The sequence below is a fragment of the Pygoscelis adeliae genome, unplaced genomic scaffold (genome assembly GCF_000699105.1).
Source record: "Pygoscelis adeliae isolate BGI_AS28 unplaced genomic scaffold, ASM69910v1 Scaffold6, whole genome shotgun sequence".
Classification (NCBI taxonomy): domain Eukaryota; kingdom Metazoa; phylum Chordata; class Aves; order Sphenisciformes; family Spheniscidae; genus Pygoscelis; species Pygoscelis adeliae.
This window is the reverse complement of record NW_008825075.1, coordinates 6,008,928-6,026,461: the sequence shown is the minus strand read 5'-3', so window position 1 is coordinate 6,026,461 and position 17,534 is coordinate 6,008,928. Positions and strand designations below refer to the sequence as shown.

General features: G+C 40.1%; 1 protein-coding gene across 1 annotated transcript in view; it reads right to left on the bottom strand.

The window, feature by feature from the left end:
- Positions 1 to 17,534, bottom strand: part of PHLPP1 (PH domain and leucine rich repeat protein phosphatase 1) — a 69,064-nt gene that overhangs the window by 27,324 nt on the left and 24,206 nt on the right. The window contains exons 5-10 of the mRNA XM_009326697.1: positions 10,915 to 11,061; positions 10,133 to 10,363; positions 7,903 to 8,105; positions 6,193 to 6,253; positions 4,204 to 4,299; positions 209 to 364 (exon numbers count right to left, since the gene is read on the bottom strand). Of these exons, the coding sequence (XP_009324972.1) occupies positions 209 to 364; positions 4,204 to 4,299; positions 6,193 to 6,253; positions 7,903 to 8,105; positions 10,133 to 10,363; positions 10,915 to 11,061 (894 nt within the window). The remainder of the gene's footprint in view (positions 1 to 208; positions 365 to 4,203; positions 4,300 to 6,192; positions 6,254 to 7,902; positions 8,106 to 10,132; positions 10,364 to 10,914; positions 11,062 to 17,534) is intronic.

The following is a 17,534-nucleotide window of genomic DNA, read 5'->3' as shown; positions in this document are numbered from 1 at the left end:
TGGTGGGGAAAAAGAAGCAACCATATAAGGCAACAAAACCAGACTAAAAAGAATGCATTTTGGTGAGTTGGGCAGACATCTGTTCTTACCACACAAGGCTTGGCAACTTTCAAATTAGGGGAACCTCAGATTACCCTTTCAGCTAGGAAGTAACACACAAAGCAAGGTTCCTCACACGCAAGTCAAGATCAAATTTCTTTATACTTACCTGTCTGCTTTCAAAAGCAGGTTAGATGGCAGTTCAAGGAGCTGGTTGTGTTGCACATCCAGGACCTCCACTTGCGTTCGTTCGAACCGATCTGGTAGCTTTCCCAACATGTTATGTCCTGCCAGCAGCTTACGCAAGCTACTACTGTAAAACAACCTTAGAGAAATAAAAAACACCAAAAATGAGAAAAATCTAAACCGAAGAGTTGCTTTGAGAATTTAGGTGTAATATCACACTTCATTACAAGAAAGTGATTCAGCCAACTGATTAGCAGACATGGTATTAATTACGCACAGATCCAAGAATGTCTTCCCACTCTCCACCAACTTCTTAAAAAGGTTGTTCAGAGACAGGGAAGGAGGTTTAAGGATGATTCAGGAGTGAAAGTAGTGAGAAAGGGTTATCTTATTGCACTGTATAAAACATGAATATAGAAGCACGACAGTGAAGGAGGTAATTGCTAACAATGGCTGCAGAAAACTGCACTTGTGGGATCCCCCTAGCTAATGGAAGAACTTCAGGAGTGTGGGTGAAATCACCAGTCACCCCACAAGCTTCATAGTCCTCTATTCATCATGTGCTGACTCATAATCCAATGCAATTCCCCACCCCCCCATTTTCCTTTTCTGTTAATACCAGACTAACATAAAGCCTCCTTTCCAGTTCTACCGCGAATGAAATTTATCTAATCGGCTTTACTTTCTTGAGCTTTTACAAGCGATAGATGACCTGGAGTCCCATCCCCCTGCTCCATTTTTTGGGGGGCTGGGAGAGAAGGGGAGGGGGAGAAGAGGGCAACATAAAGAGACAAGAACAAACAGCTGTTTTGATTAAATAGTAAAGCTAAAATTTGCAGGATAAACAACGTAATAAGGAGTTTAAAATCGGCACCTAAAGACCTCAAAAATGGAGCAACTCTCGATTTTGAACGGCAACCACTTTCAGCAAATTAAGAAAAAAAGATTATTCTTCATCTGCCACCTGTCTTACATTCCCACTACCGTACTGTTTAATCTGGCAAGCCTGTGCATCATGCTGACCTGTTTCAATCAAAAACTCTTAAATTACTCAGCATTAAAGCAAAAATCTTCCCTCTGTTACAATGACCCAAATACACATAAAAAGCCTCCCCCCACCCCCCTTCCCTACAATATATCAGGTCATCGGATTATTGTGCCAAAATAATCAATGAAGTATGCTGAGTATTTTCCCCTTGACAGATACAGTCATACTCCGTATCTGCGCGCCAGTGTTAACAGTTATCTCAGTTGGCTGGATCGTCCGCGTTATGACCATGGATACAAGTCAACAACCAGCTATATTATTCCAGAAGACTCAACACAGGGTGAAGAGACTTATCATACAGTGATAAGCATATCTATTACATTTTCATCATTTAACCATTTTTGTTTCACTCCACTTTTACTTGAAAATCTCTCTCAGTTACGGATTTGCCTTTCTATTCTATTTCCTTTCCTAATGAAGATTGGCCAGCATCATCAACACCAAACATTACAGGAAAAAGCAAAATTGGTTACCAATGTCTCAAAAAAAATTTATCACTTTGGGGTTTTTTTTTGGATGGGTAGGAGCAGTGCCATTTTAAAATAAAATAAGTTCAAATCATGGCAAAAACCTTAGCAATTACCTTTTCCATGAAAATACATTTTATAAATAATTTAGAAGAACTGAGTAAGTCTTTGGGATTTTGTTTGTTCTCTCTTATTTTCCGAGTTACACAAGCACCAAAGGAACTGGGCTGCCTGAAGAGCGATTGAACCACCAGCATTTAACTAAGCAAGCTCCTGATGAGCCTGGGACACCTAGTTCTCAAGCTGGGTGGGGAACCAGGATGCTGGGACTGCTCTTCCCTGTGGGCAGCTTTCCCACTTGCCCAACTCCCACTGGAAGTTTTGATGGGATCAAAAAGTTCTAAGGACAAGCACGCATCTTCTGAGAAAACATCGTTTGGTAAAAGCATTCAACCAATTCCTTTAGTAAGCAACTGTTCAAGAGAACACAATGCTGAATACAAATAGATCTTTTAAAAAAAACAGACAAAAAGGAACAAAAATACAGACAGACATCTTGTTCACTGGTGGCAGCAAGGACATTTTGGCAACTCTTAATTGAAGCATTTCCATTTTCTTTGGGGAATCTTTGGAAACGTCAGTTTTAGGACAATGAATTTGTTCTGCATAGCTAAGACTAAGTACCCTTTTTGTTATTTTTCAGTACTTTTAAAGCAGAAATGGCTGCATTACAGCCCAGCGTACATTGTTCCCATTTTCTTTAATTGAGACAAACATCAGTACACAGTCCTCTATCTCAACTGCTTCAACTCTTTGTCTTCAAGGATTGTTTTTCTGTTTCAAGAGGCAAACGCCCATAGCATCAACTGTAGTTTGTTTAGATTAGGTGCAACCTTCAGGATTCCAGGAAACTGCTGGTCAGCCAAGGCTCGAACATTTGTGGTTAGAGTTGCAAGCATCCTCCTAGAGAGTCCTGCTCACTCACTTCACAGGTTTTCAGAGTGCTAGTCGGTGTAGAAGGAAAAGCACACAGCAGTGCACATGAACCCGCTTACTGGGCACTAGTATTTAACTGATACTTAACAGTAGGTCTATACGCCTGATCCATTTGCATTTGAACCTAGACCCAGATTTCCCTAAAGTTTAACAGAGGTTCAAAGCCTGTGTTTTGATCTGGGCCTTAAAGCTGAGCTGACTTATTAGGAGCTAAGCTATCTAGACACATACTACAAAGAAGAGCTTTCAAAGATAAGCTATTTCCTGGGGTTAATGATAAGATGGGAGGAGAGACAAGTGGGATGTTGACTGTACCTAATTTCAGCTAATCATTAATCTCTCAAAGATATCCGGTATGCCTTGATACTCCTTGCTGTTATGAAGTGCAAATGAAAGGCAAATGCACTTTTGCTCCCCCCACCTTCTGAGTAGGCGCAGTTTCACTTTGTGTGAAAAAACAGAGGGATTAATAATCTGCATGTTAGCCCATTAGTTTGCTCGGTAAATCTCCTCACACCCTTTTCTGCCCACATTTCTGAAATCTATTCTCTTTCCATTTATGACACTAAAACTGCCAGTTTACACCATATGGCACATTCATCTGACCCAGACAAAACTATCCTTTTTGGTTTCTGATGCTCCTCTGTGCTGTACAGCTCTGTAAGGACAGTATTTAATAGCTCATCATATACTAGCTGTCTACAATCTTCAATGGCTCTGCACATCCCCACGCAATTTCACCCTTTGCGCCCAGTATGTTCTCCCTTTCACAACATCTCTTTTAAAGCGTACAGAGCAGCCAAGAATTACAGCTCTCTTCCAGTGAAGCCAGGGACTTAAAAATTCTCAATACCAGCACCTGACCAGGATACTCACTTGGAACAGGTCTCTCTAGAAAAAACTTAAGAGGCATTCATTATTTAAACTCAACTCCTATTTTCCTTCCTGTTTACTTGCTTTCCTATCATTTGTATTTATCAATTTTAAGTTTAGACTCCTGGAAAAGAGATCATCTTTGTAGCGAAGGCAATTGCTCTACTTGCTTGATGAGGCTTAACCTTCTCCTCTCAGCCCTTTTTCACTCAAACAGGGCTGTGAACGGGAGTCTCTAGGCACCACTGAAACTAAGTTACGAGTTGTGGATCTCTAAACTGTCATGCAAAGTTATGGCTGTAAATATTTAATATTCAGTATTAAAAATGAAGGGCTTTCCTGCCTGAACAGCCACATGAACAACTTCAAAACTTCCACCTGGAGTTCAAAGGCATTGCTTTCTCTGCATGAAAGTAAAAGAAGAAAGGCTGGGTGGAAGCTTGAGGCATGACGACACCCCACAAGGTAAAAATAAAATCAAACAAAAGATAAAACGGGCCTGACAGTCACTGGAACAAGCCAAACACTGAATCAGCAATTATTTCTGAATTGCTTATCCTGTTCCACATTGTGCAACTGGTCTGCAAGACTCACCGGGCAGGCAGCTCACGTATCTGGTTGTGGCCAACATCCAACACTTCCAGTTTCCTGCTGTCACATACCCACTCAGGCAGGTTTTCCAAGTGATTTCTATGAATAAACAACACAAAGAGGTATAACTAAATGATAACTGAGATGTAAGACTATTAAAAATACAGCCTCAAGAGAGATACAGATACCTGCAGGACATAAATCTGCTACGTGGTAAGTTTACTATGAGATTGTATCACCCCTCCTTCTCTAAGGGCACTACTAGTGCAGTAAGGTCTGGAGTGAGGGGGCAAGAAAGCTAACAGCATTATTACCTCTCTAGATGTGCAGCCACTAAGAAAATGGAAAAAGCTGCTTCCAAATTATCGGGGAAGAAAAGTATTAAGAGTATCAGAATATCGAGGATGAAGAAGTCTCTCTATGGAGAAGAAAATTTGTGAGATACTCTTCAGAAAATATTCACACCCTACACAGTTGAAACACACCTCTTCGGTCCCTCATAAATTCAATCCTGAAACCCACTCTACCACTCTTCAGCTATCTCACTGAATAGGGCAAAATCTTTTTTTGTGTATCTTTAAAGTCAAGCATTTTGCTTTTCTTGCATCTGTCTTCACAGAAACTAACCCTTAAAAAAATTGGGTTCTTTGAGGTAAGTTTTTCCAAATATTGCACTGAAAACATGCAGCTAGGCACAGTGAGGCACCCACATATCCTGCCTTAAAGACAAAAATTAGCAGCACAAAATACATGGAGGAGATTGTGTGCATGTGCATTCACATAATCACTACTTCAGCTAGCATACACAGATGCAAAACTGGGCATCAAATAATATTCAGGCACTCACAGACTTGAAGTTCAGGAATAGGACCCTTACACAGCATGAACATAAATCAATGTTCATGAGCATTCATGTACTTGTATCCTATAGTTTATTCATGCAATAGCCTTTAACCAAAATACGTGATAGCAAACCAACCCCTCTTATCCTTCCTTTTCAATCTCAAACAGATTTCCCAAATTCCAAGCAAGCCAAGAAGCTAAAGACACCCTACCCATTTAGTTACAATGTCATCACTGAACTGAGGCACAAAAAGGGTTTTGTGATAAAAAATCATGCATTCTGCACCGATTTCATTTACAGCTAAATGGAGAACACAGCTTTACAAAGAATGCTTTTCAGGAAATCACACTCATTTAGCCACACCTGTGTGTTACATTCAGGTGCACAATGGGAGTAACTCATGGTTAATGAAACTTTGAAGTTGATGGCCACTCACCCAGGTTAACTCACTAATTGTTACGATCACCCTCAACAACTTAAGAGTGCTTTAAGCAGGCTTTTTAATGAATGAGATTATCACTTCAACATGCAGATGAGTAATTCATTAATACACATGTATAAAACGTTTTCCAGATTCAGACCTTAAATTGTAAAACAAAACAAAACAACCCATTTTCCACTTCTTTCCTTATCCCACCTCCTTCGTGAAGGTGAGATTTACGGATGCATTCAAATGGCAACTGCAGACATCCCTGCAGCAGCCAGGGCTGCGGAGAACAACGAAGAACTGCAGGAGCTGCCGTACTGATGAGTAAACTATCAAGTCATCACCTACACTGGGCTTGTGACACAGACATATCCAGAAAGGAACTTCTGTACATGTCTCATATTGGTGCGCATTTGAATCATCCTGTTGTATCTGTATAAGATAGGAAATCTTTAAATCAGGGAAACTCTTTTCCTTTAACTATAAAGGCACATTTTGCTTTTAGCACTGAACAAAATAAAAAGGTAAATCTACAAAAAGCAAGCAGGGAAGAACTGGCCAGTAGAAAAAAGCCCATCCTCTAACTCTGAAAAATCAGTCTTCTCGTATCTCAAGGTCCAATTCCTGCCCCCACTCCCTCCCAGTAAAATACCAGTGAATGTCATTTTTCCATAAGCCTCACTGATGTATATTTTACAGGCCCAAGAAAAAACATACTTACCTAGAAATATCCATATAAGCAAGGCAATTAGGAACTGGATACACATCAAGGTGAACAAGTTCTAGGGGGAAAAATAAATAAAAACAGAAGTGGTGATAAAGATTTGCACTTAAATGGCTGTTCCGTAAGAGTGACTTTAAGCAGCCAACCCCGAGAGATTTCAGAACAAGTCAGTAACCTAAAAACCTTCAGAGGATCTGGACCTTTGTAAACTGAGTTTTGTTTCTTTATTGTGTCTGAGTACGTTTGCTGTATTACGTTGTACTTGCTATGACAGACACTGCATAACTGATCAGAGAGGAGAAACTGGAGGATTTTAAAAGTTTCATGGCAAATTCTCATTTTTCCATTTTTGTCCCAGAGCTGTAACTTCACCTCTGCAATCCTCTGCCCAGAATAGTCAGTCACAAACCTGCTCTACTTTTTTTTTACTGGTCACTAATGGTACAGGCACAGAAGGGAGACTCCCCACTATGGAACAGCAAGTTCCATGCAACAGAATACACCAGAGTCCTCCATGTCATGGCAAGATCCAGAGAATTTTTCAACACATTGCATTGAGTCTTTGCATCCCTGTGGAGTTGCTGGTTCAGGCAGCCTTACAGACCTTTTGTAGCATCTCAACTACTGCTAGTAATGTTATATTTTGACTGCTTCAATAATATTTCACATTCTAAGGTTTTTAGGTAGTTAGTGCTTAGCATTAAGGTTGAAGCAAAACCAGCAGACATTTATTTAAGCATACAGAAAATCCACTAAAGTGAAAACGTAACAAGCATCACGGTTCCTTTGGAAAGTGAGACTAAAACAAGGTGGCTGAGGCTGCAAAGAGAGAATAGCCAGGAGGAACAGCAAGACCAAACAGGCAATTGATTGCAAGATAGGGGTTGACTTGGGTTCTCGGCTCACATTGCACAGCACATGCTCAGATTGTTAACTTTTCTCAGCTACAAAGATCCTGGCATGAATACTTAATGAAGGCACAGGCTTGGATATCGTTAAGATGACAGCCTTTTAAAGGCAGTGCAGACTGTTCAGAAAATTCACAGCTCTTTGAGCTTGCATTTTGTTTATTCCATACCAAACTACTCCAAACAATAAAAATGGTCATGCAAACTGAGTATTTTAAGTAATAGCAGCTTCCAGAGACAGATCAAACAAATCCTATTCATGGAACACAGGAGTTATTCAACTGGAAAATGCTGTATTATTTTTATCATTGAATACAAATGAAGTTACGCATTACAGATTTTGGAGCTTTCTGGCCAGAGTAAGCAGCTAGAGGTAGTAGCAAAAATATATATTGTTTTAGTTTGTCTCACAAACGGCCACTTGTTCAAACTTTCTCAACTCTGGGGAAAAGCAATAACTTTCCTACTTGCCTTGGTAAAGCAACACATTAATACAACCCAAAGAACTGACAACCTCAAGAGCCCTCCCTGTTGACATAGAGAGGAATTTCAGCCCAAATTTTAAGATTTTCACAGTCTTGAAACCTCCAAATCAGTAGCTTGGTGTTATTTGAAAGTCACTTCTAAGCTCAGAATTGGCAGTAGCATGACATGGCACATGCGAAACCCTTTTATCCAAGGATCATGTCAAGAGCCTCCTGATTACGTGCCCTGCACTCCATAAGCACCCCACAGAGAACCAGGTATGAAAACTAGAAGTCGGATGACAATACCACAGCTGCCCTGAAAACGCACTTACCATTTGAGGAAGCGTACAGCGCTTTGAGAAAATATCCACTGATTTTGAGGGTTACCAGTTGATTCCGTTCACAGTGTAACACTTCGACATTGTTAAAAACTGTTGCATTCAGCTCCCCAAGTTTGTTGTCTCTAAGATCCAGTTGGGTCACATGATGCAGAAAATCTATTTCATCAGCCTCCAATCTCCTAATTGAATTCAATCTTGCAGACAAAAAAGGAGATTAAGTGTAGTTACGTGGCAGACTCCTGCTGACAAACCAATGCTCACTCTACAATCAGTTGTGCTGGATTAAACTAGCATGCCTCCAGGTTCTGATCAAGGTTGATTTTAAATATTTTCCCCTTTGTTATGGTATTTTAAAAGCAGGATGGATCAGCTCTGTTGTTTTATCCATCATGACAAAGGAATGATGATGCCAAGTTCCTTTCTAAACTACTTTGAAAACTACTGATAAAAAGCTCTGCAAGAACATAAGTATTACTGCTATTGTATCTATAAAAACAAGAGATGATCTGGCTGTTATTTGTGACCAATAGTTTCGAAAAGAACAAAACCTCTATAGTTTCTGCTGGCCTATCACGAGCATCTGCTGGAAAAGCCTGGCAGATACGAGTAACCTGCAGATATTGGAGTCTCTTGCCTTGTTGAAAGGCCAAATTGAGATTTATGAATTCCCATATTTGCTTCTCGCTTTGCCATGTTCCACAGCAAGCAAATTCAGAGGCCTGAAAATGGGTGTTGAAAGAAAACAAAGCAGAAACCCAAGATGAGTGGGTGTGTCAGAAAGAGAACAGGTTTTATCACATCTTCACTGCAGTGCATTGACGCTGCCAATACTCAGCAACTTCCCCAGAAGTCACAACTGAAATAAGATTATCTATAACCCAGCAATGTTTGAGATGGCAGCGCAATCCGAAGAGTTCAGTTTCAAATTCTCAGCTCTGACCAGAACACTAAAATCGGTATAGTGATTTCTGTCGGGCCACTGAGCCTCCCAAGCGAGGATGAGGGCACATACCTGCAGTTCTGCTGTTACTCTTGCTTTCACAGAGTTGCCCTCTGTGTAACAGTTGCATTTTCAGAATAGCTACATCATCCAATTAAAAGAAAATGGGTAATATGCCCCCTCCAATACCACAGCCTACTTTTTCTGTTTTCCGTTTCCAAGCAGCGCTTCCTTCTGATTTTACTGAAGCAAAGCACTTCACTGTGCCGCAAGTACAGTTTACAAACACATTCGACATTTACTATTCCAGGCAGCGTTACGAAGAACCACTGTTCGCTGCTCGGTGCAGAAAGGATGCGGCAGACAATGAGAGGGCTGGAACTGCACTGCTGGAACTCATGGCCAGCTCAGCCACAGCATCCCTACACTAAGGCCAGTTTATTTATTTGCTTTTAACATACATACAAACACAGAGACATATTTTAACCCCACCATATACACTTCAGAATTCATCCATCTATTTTAGCTGGTTTTTTAACTTATGCTGGCCCTTCCTTGATTGCAAAGTCTGACAGCTACACAGCAGTACAGTACAGTACAGTACAAACAAGCTAAGTTTTAGCTTGAAGAGCTTAATTTAACTAAATGGTTCTAAAATTCATTCTTATTTGGACCTCATGGTCCAGGCTCTGAACTGAGCATTGCTCAGCTGACTGCAGAAGCTGGCTTCCCCAAAGACCGTAAGAATAAAGAACCACCTCATACCAGAGCCATTTGTAATAAGGATCTGTTTAGACTCTGCTGAGAGCATCAATAAAATAACGTTACTCATGGTGGACTAGGCTTTTTAACATACCAAGAAATATTAAAATATCCATTTTTGTCCTCTCACCTTCACTGCCCTTTTCTTCATCTCACACATCTGTTAACGTTTCAGACAGAAGCTTTTTGAGTCAGGGACTATCATTTGTATTATATTAACACTGCCCCAACTAGAACTGCAGGAGTCACTACTGTCCCAGGCACTGTTTTGTTTTGGTATAAATATTAATTTCCCCAACCCGTTTTCCTAACTATTGCTCCCCCTAAATGCTACCTCTTCCTCAAAGAAGGGTGCTAAGTCACGGCAAGTGCTGAGAGTTACGTAACACTGCCAGAAACACGGTTCAATGGACTAACACAACAGACTCATACCCAGGGGCTATTCTGACAGCCAAAGAGAAACCGTTTCAACACCAATAATTTAGACCCACTTATTTTTCCCCTTTTTCAAATACCTACCTTAGATCCACATGTTTAATGTGAGGCATCCTTTTTAACGCCTGTAGGTTCAGGGTATCCATGCAGTTTCCTGACATACAGAGCTTATCCATGGCGGTCAGCTTCTCCAGCACCCCTGGAATGTCAGTGAACTCATTGAAGGACAGACTCACGTAGCTGAGCTGATGCATATGCTCCAGTTCATCAGGAAGGGACTGGAGAAAGTTGCCATCCAGCAAAAACGTCTGCAAGCTATTAAAGGCAGGGGAGGGGAAGGGAGAGTGAAGAAAGTGAGTGACCTATTAAATCACATTTCCTTCCTATAAACACACAAATCTGCTGCAGTTACAGTTAAATAAAATATAGAAAAGGGCAGAAGAAAGAAAAATGTTAAGGAATAACACTTTAACATCTGCTACAGAAGGTATGAATCAAATAATTAAAAGCCTTGCAACTATGAAATGCAGGCTGTGCTAGACAGTTGTATCATATCTTCAAACATCTCCAGAACTACAACTTGTGTGATGGCTGAAGTTCATAAGCAAGGTGGTTTAAAGATCATCTTCACCATGAAGGTGACCCTTGTGTCAAATACTGGGGACTGGAAGAGCTTTGAGACACAAAGGATGCTTCCCCTCCACTCGCAGCTCACAACTGTTTCCATACAGATCTACAAACCAGTCTCCTCTGACAAAACCCAGTAGGTTTAAACTGTTTCTCATAGCAAGATTATGTACAGTCATGAAACTGCCTGTTGTCTATATTATCAGTCTGTGTGCACTAAGTTTTAAGAAAATACTTGCTTGTGCATCTCGCCTACAACTGCTGGAACACTTTTGAGGGCATTGCAGGACACGTTGAGTTCAGTCAGGGTTGGAATACTGCAGACTGCCAGTGGGAAGTCTCCTAAATTATTATTGGAAAGATTAAGGCTCTTCAACTTGGTGAATCTACAATGAGATAAGATTAAAAAAAAGGGAGACATAAGTGGAGCATAAACCACACCGAATTGCCTTGCATTAATTAATACAAGGTAAGTTTGGTTATGTAAATGCAAGTCACATGCATTTTTAGTTTATGTACTCAGAACAACCAGGGAAACTACTAGACACTCAAGTTCAACACCACTTGCAAGAATTCACTCATGTTAAGCTGGCACAGAGAAACAGGCCCTCCTGAACAACACGCTAAATATATTTTCCTACGAGCGTAACAAAGAACAAACCTCTTGCCATTCTTATGATATATGTCATTTCTTCTGTGGCATCTCATCCTGTACTACAGCATTGCTATTTTGCTGAACATATTTCTTGCCAGTAAGACTACCCTAGCGACACTGGTTACAAGGCGCAGGAAATTCTCAGCCTATTTGAACACTACATTTTTGTGGTGCAGCTCAGCTCCATTCATGTGAGTAGATGCTGCCTTTCAGCCAAAAATGCTCATTAGAATAGGCTGGTTTGAATACAGCTGGGAAATCTGCTGAATTAAAGCAGAATTTAGCAAGACTTCTGTAGTGACAGAGGTAAATTCTTACACTCTCGATTAAGTACGATGTCAAAGCTCGCAGAGATTTCAAAATTTTGCCCTTGACGTTTCACAGAACTCTTAAAAGCCCCTTGGTTTATCACATCAGCCAACGAAGCAACCTGCATGTGCCTGCCTTATTAAAGACAACCAAGACTGTTTGAACAAAAAACCCAAGAAGGGGACAATCCAATTAGCCAGCCTGCATGTTCAGCAACATTATTACGGTTGCCTAACAACCACTGGGAGGTATGCCTAAAGGCAAGTAAAAGGATGAATGAAAAGATCTGTGTCAGATTCCGATAGATGGGAGGAAGTTTCTTTTCTGGCATGGTTTATGCCAGGATATTTTATTTGGACTTCATTTTCCCTTCGTTAAGGCTCAAGTCCTTTATTTGTGCGAGCAGGCTTTTATATAACACGGCGATGGAAGCAAAACTGCACCTATGAACGCTGCTGTTCCACGTGAAAGTAATCTCCAACAGCATGTACCAGTGCATCCACAGCCTCCGCATCGGCCCAGCACATTCTTATCTCAAAGCACTTTGTCCTCCCCCAACCAGAAAACACAGACAGAACACACATCAAAAAAAATTTTAAAAAGTTAAAAAGTTTTAATGGCAAAAAACTCTCAGAAATCCTCACCAGCTGAGGATGGCGGCACGCACCTTTAGTATTGCCTAAATCAAACTAATGCCACTGACTAAAACTCAACATGAAAATGTAAGTAGTGCCTTCATATCGTATTTCGATGGGGACTGTAAGTGAAGTGTAGATTTTACCCCAAAAGACAGGCTATAAATACATTTAAAGTTTACAAATACACTTAACATTTACAATGGCTTGCAGCAAGCAAGGGAATACTGTGCTCTCTATTGGTATTTTGGCGCAAAGATGGCAGAAGAAAAAAAATGGGAAAATCATGGCCAGATTTTGAACACCCTGTGCCATGCTGGAGGCAAAAGAAGTTTGGAACAGAGTTAGATGGAGACTAAATGAAATCCTGCAATCAAATTACTGCTGCAGGGAAAAAAATGCTACTGTGCAGAAACAACGACTAATGTATCTCTAAAGGGAGAACTGTAAAATAAAAAGGAGGCTAGGGTAAGCGAGCTGATGTTAATGAGGGCTGCTAGCCAGAAAAAAAAAAAATGCACATTTTAAACACTATGCCTTCTTATTCCTCTATTTTGAGAGAAAGGGCTTAAAAATCTTAAACCTAGAACCGGAACTCACAATCCTGCATTTATCTTGAAAATAACTGTAGATTTAGGCCACAGATATACTGCCTTGAAATTTGGGGTGATTCTGTGGTGGAACAGCTGTCCCGTATCTTCCTCAAAGTCAACTACAAATACAAACAAGAGTGCTTTAAGTAGCAGACTCCGGGGCCTTTAGAAACTACTTTTTTTTTTTTCAGTATTTAGGTAAGTGCAAAAATAGTAGCGAAGACAGAAAGATTAAGTCAAAATAACTAAAGCTGCTGAAGAAACATCAAAATGCAACCATTCCAATTTTCAAGTCAACCATGAAAAAAGAATTAAGTAATTTACTAATCAACAGCAAGGCTACAGCCTTTACCTGTGCCGCTCTGGAGTCTCAGAAGAACAGTTTAGTGGGCAAAAGCCCTGAGACAAGTGAAAACTACAAAAGCCCTGAGACAAGTGAAAACAGAAGACCCCACATACAATCTTGAGATGAAGTTACAGAAGATCAAGCTCATACACAGAGGAAAAAGGACTGGGACAGGGATGGTGAAGGAAGCTAAGAAATACAGTAACTAACTCCAATGCAGTGTTCAGCTTCAAAGTTTTCTGCACACATTCTTGTGTATGATTGTCCGAGGTCAAAGGAGGGGGGGAAATCAACCCCCCCCCAAATGTATCTGGATTACATCTCTACTATCCTAATGTATGCTTTAATGTGTGTTTATTAAGGGTCTTCTGTGAGTAATCTAATTACTAAGGACACGAACTGAACTGGTTATCAGGTCTCTATAGTATGTAAGGGAGGATGAGTCGTACATCCAGCTTCATACAGAAGCTGAAAATGCACATCTAAGCGTATGTCAAATAATCCACAAAGGAGAGTTCATTCTCAAATCACATTTAAAGAAAAGCTGAAAGGCAGACACCATAAGCTTAGTTAAAGGTAATAGATTAATTTAAGACAACTGGCAGGAAAGAGATATTTTCTCTTCCTTTGTAAACATGTTCGTTTACAAAATGCTGAAGTTGCATTCCTCCTCATGGAGCACTGTCACATACAGAACATTACTAAGCCAAACATTTGCTCAAATTTAAGATTTAAGTCTACCTCTCATCTATCCCACTATCCACATCGCAAATGGGTTGGTGCACTTCCATTATGGAGCACTGTCATGCTGCACATATAAAATGCTAAATTGTTTATAGTGCTTCTTATATGTAGATAGATTTACAGTCAGTAGCATCAGTAGCACTTGTAGCATCAATATAAATAAGGTAGGAGAGAAGTATTCTACAGACTCAAGTTTTCTGTTGCTGCTGAGTTTTCACAGTGTCAGGCTTTAAATAGATGTTACAGAGCAACATCTTTGCTGTTTTCTCACACCCAAATCTTTACTCCTACCAGAAGCAGGGGCACACATCGATGCTGCCCTTATGGCATTGCTGGAAGGAAGAAAAGGCAATGTTTTTCCTTCCTCTTCTCCCTCCTTCCCTGGTTCCAGACTTTGCTATCTGTTAAAAAAAAGTCAACCTGAAGACCAGCATCTCTCAACGTGCTACGTTCAGTTAGCTTACTAAGCTTTCTATCATAATGACCAATATATAAACACTTACTTCTCTGACCAAAACCAGTCCTACTTTAAGCTAGAGCAAAATGTTGACATGTCAACCCTTGAGTTTAAATGTGCAATATGACTGAACACTAATTGCCATAATTGAGCCCAAAAATGCCCACTTACTTAATCCTGAAGCTGCCACTTCAGGAGTAGTTTTAGTTTGACATACACAAAATGAGGAGAGGGACTAACGAGAAGTTTGTATCACGGCAAAGCAATGAACTGACACAGTAATTTCAAATTCAGATCTGCCTGATGTGCACAGCAGAGGAATTTCCATTACACAGTACGGCATTTGTGTTCCGCTATGTTTGGGGGTGGGAGTGGATGGGGAATAGTATATTCGAATTAGCCATACACCGTCACTGAAATGCAGCCATAACAGATTTGTCTGACAAAACCAATCTTGCCCTACTCTTACCAAAAGCAATTAAAGAGCAGCATTTTACTACACCCAAAACAGAAGACACGGCTTAATAAGAGACTCAGCTTAAGGAAAACAATCACTTTCCCAATACTATCCCCAGTATTTGGGCTCTCATGACTATGCTGTGGTTGCAGTTGAACATCATCATTTCAAGCAGCAGCACAACTGTCCCTCAGCTCCAACACCATTTCTGAGCAGATCGATGCCGTTGGAACTGAACTACAACTTGCCACCTTCATGAAGGCCTGCTACTTTAGCCACTAACTTAATAAAGAGAACTTCCATATAAACCCGACGCACCGATTTCCTCCTTGGAAATAAATGGTCCCATTTACTGCCTTTTTGCAGTTGCGTCAGATTCGCCCATCCATAGCCTTATCGCCTAAGGGAGCAGCTGGCCTAGCACCAGAAATACTGTCATAGCATTTTCCTTCCTGGAAAGGTGTCGTCGTAAAAGCCTTAAATTAGTTAGACAATTTAAATGAACTATTCCAGCCTTCTTGCCTGCTAAATTTGTCCAGACAGCTGAACAGAGGTAGGCTGTTTCTGCAACAGCTAGGGAGATTCACTTGGATGCTGCAGGTGAAGGCTTTGCCTAACTGAAGTCAATAGCAGCCCTCCCCAGCCTGGGCACAGAAGAGTTTTCAATAGATAACACAGAGAGGAGGAAGGAGGAGCTCTGCTCGTGTTTTCCACTGCGTTTCTCTGGACAAGACTCTTGTTCATCCAGACACCAAGTAGCTCACGCCATACCACACAAAAACAGATGGAGTAAAGTCATCTCAGGAAAGAGGGTCACAGTTTGAGGGCAAAGATTGATTCTGGTCAAGTCAGAAGAAACTTGAACAAATTCATCCATTAATTGTCAATTTCTCCATTGGCTGAATGAATAAATGAAAACACAGTTTTATCTGAATTTTTATTTCCTTCCTCCTTTCTTAAAACCCATGGGGGAAAAAGAAAAAGAAAGAAAGAAAAAAAGCAGACTGATAGCTGCAATTCTGGTATCTTCACTACCCTTTATGTCAGCACACCAGGAACAGTCATCCTGATATTTCTCCCCTCTGCTTGTATTTAAAACTATAAAAGACACAACAATTCTGGCATACAGACTTGAGTCTATATGGCAAAATTAATTCGTAGATTGTATTTAAAAAAAAAAAAGAAAACAGACTGCACAAAAAGGAATAACCTTAAATCTAGGCCGTTATTTTTCAAAATATACAGATAACCACAGATGTTAAGTCAAATCCAGACTACCTCCAAACTTAAGACAACAAAAAAGCTCTTATTCTATTACATAGTTGGTAAGAAGACCATAAAGACAAGAAAAACAAAATGTATGTTTTGTTAGCGGAAATAATCTGAACCTACATTACTGTACTTCACAGTTCTCAACCTCTGCAACATACCTAGTGTACACTGCTTCGTTAGGGGGGAAAGACTATGCTCAGAGGAAGAGCAAAATTCCTAGAAAAAAGGTGAAAATATATTCTCCTTCTCTATATTGGAAATTTGTATTTGAAATACAAAAGCATTAGCTAGGGGTGGGCTTCCAAACTGAAAACATGTTTAAATACATGAAAAGAAAACCCTTACTTTGGAAGCCATATCAGAAAGTAATAGGCAAGTAAATCGGAGTAGGCTGATATACAATAACTGGATTCCATAAATATGTTCACTACTTTTTGAAGCATTATTTGGAAGAGATACTGCTGTACTTAGCTTAATAGTTCCACTAAACTGCATCCAATTAACAACTGCAATTTCTACTTTTAGACTACACTATTTTTAAAAATGCTATTTTGTAGCATATTTCTTAGTGCCATCTATTTTTCTCCTACCACTATTAAGGAGTTCACTGTTCCAATTTAAAAAAAAATATCAAAAAAATCCAATGTGTCTCAGGCATTAAACCAAGTTTGCAACTTTCCCCACTTAGTCACTTGTAGCAACTTGATTTTGCAATTTATTTTTCTTTAATCAAATGTCACTGATTTTCGCCGAGTATTCACATGAAGGGTACTTTCTTGAGTTCGGAAAGGTACACAGGAGCTATGTGGAACACAACCAGTCACAAAGATTTGGAAAGATGCACTAACAAAACCAAACTCTTCCTTCAATGTATTTACAAGCTGAATAAAACAAAAGCAGTGAAGTTACATAAACAACATATTCCAAGCATCTTCTTTAGTATTATAAATAGCAAAAAAATATTGGAAGGCTACAGAACTGAGAAAATAAACATAGCACCAGAATATAGCAGACACTGGATGGAGTTTCTTACTAGTAGACCTCTGGTTGTCAATATCACACCAACCTCTCCTTCTGCTTTAGATGGCTATGCTTCAGTCCTCGGCTTCAAGTGAAAGAGAAGGAACGAGTATAAGAGTAAGGCTCCCTGGCTCTGAGACCATCAGAGTGTGAGAGAAAGCTCCCAGCACCTTCCCACACTGTGGAACATACAATGGCACTCCATTCCTTGCGGTAGTACACTCCCCACGTTAGCTGGATTCATTTAAATAACTTCAATAAATGTGTGCATTTAAAAGCAAATTCCTTTCCAGAAAAGCATACTTAAAAAAACCCAACAACAAAAAACAACCCCAAACAAACAAACAAAAAACCCCCACCAAAAAAACAGA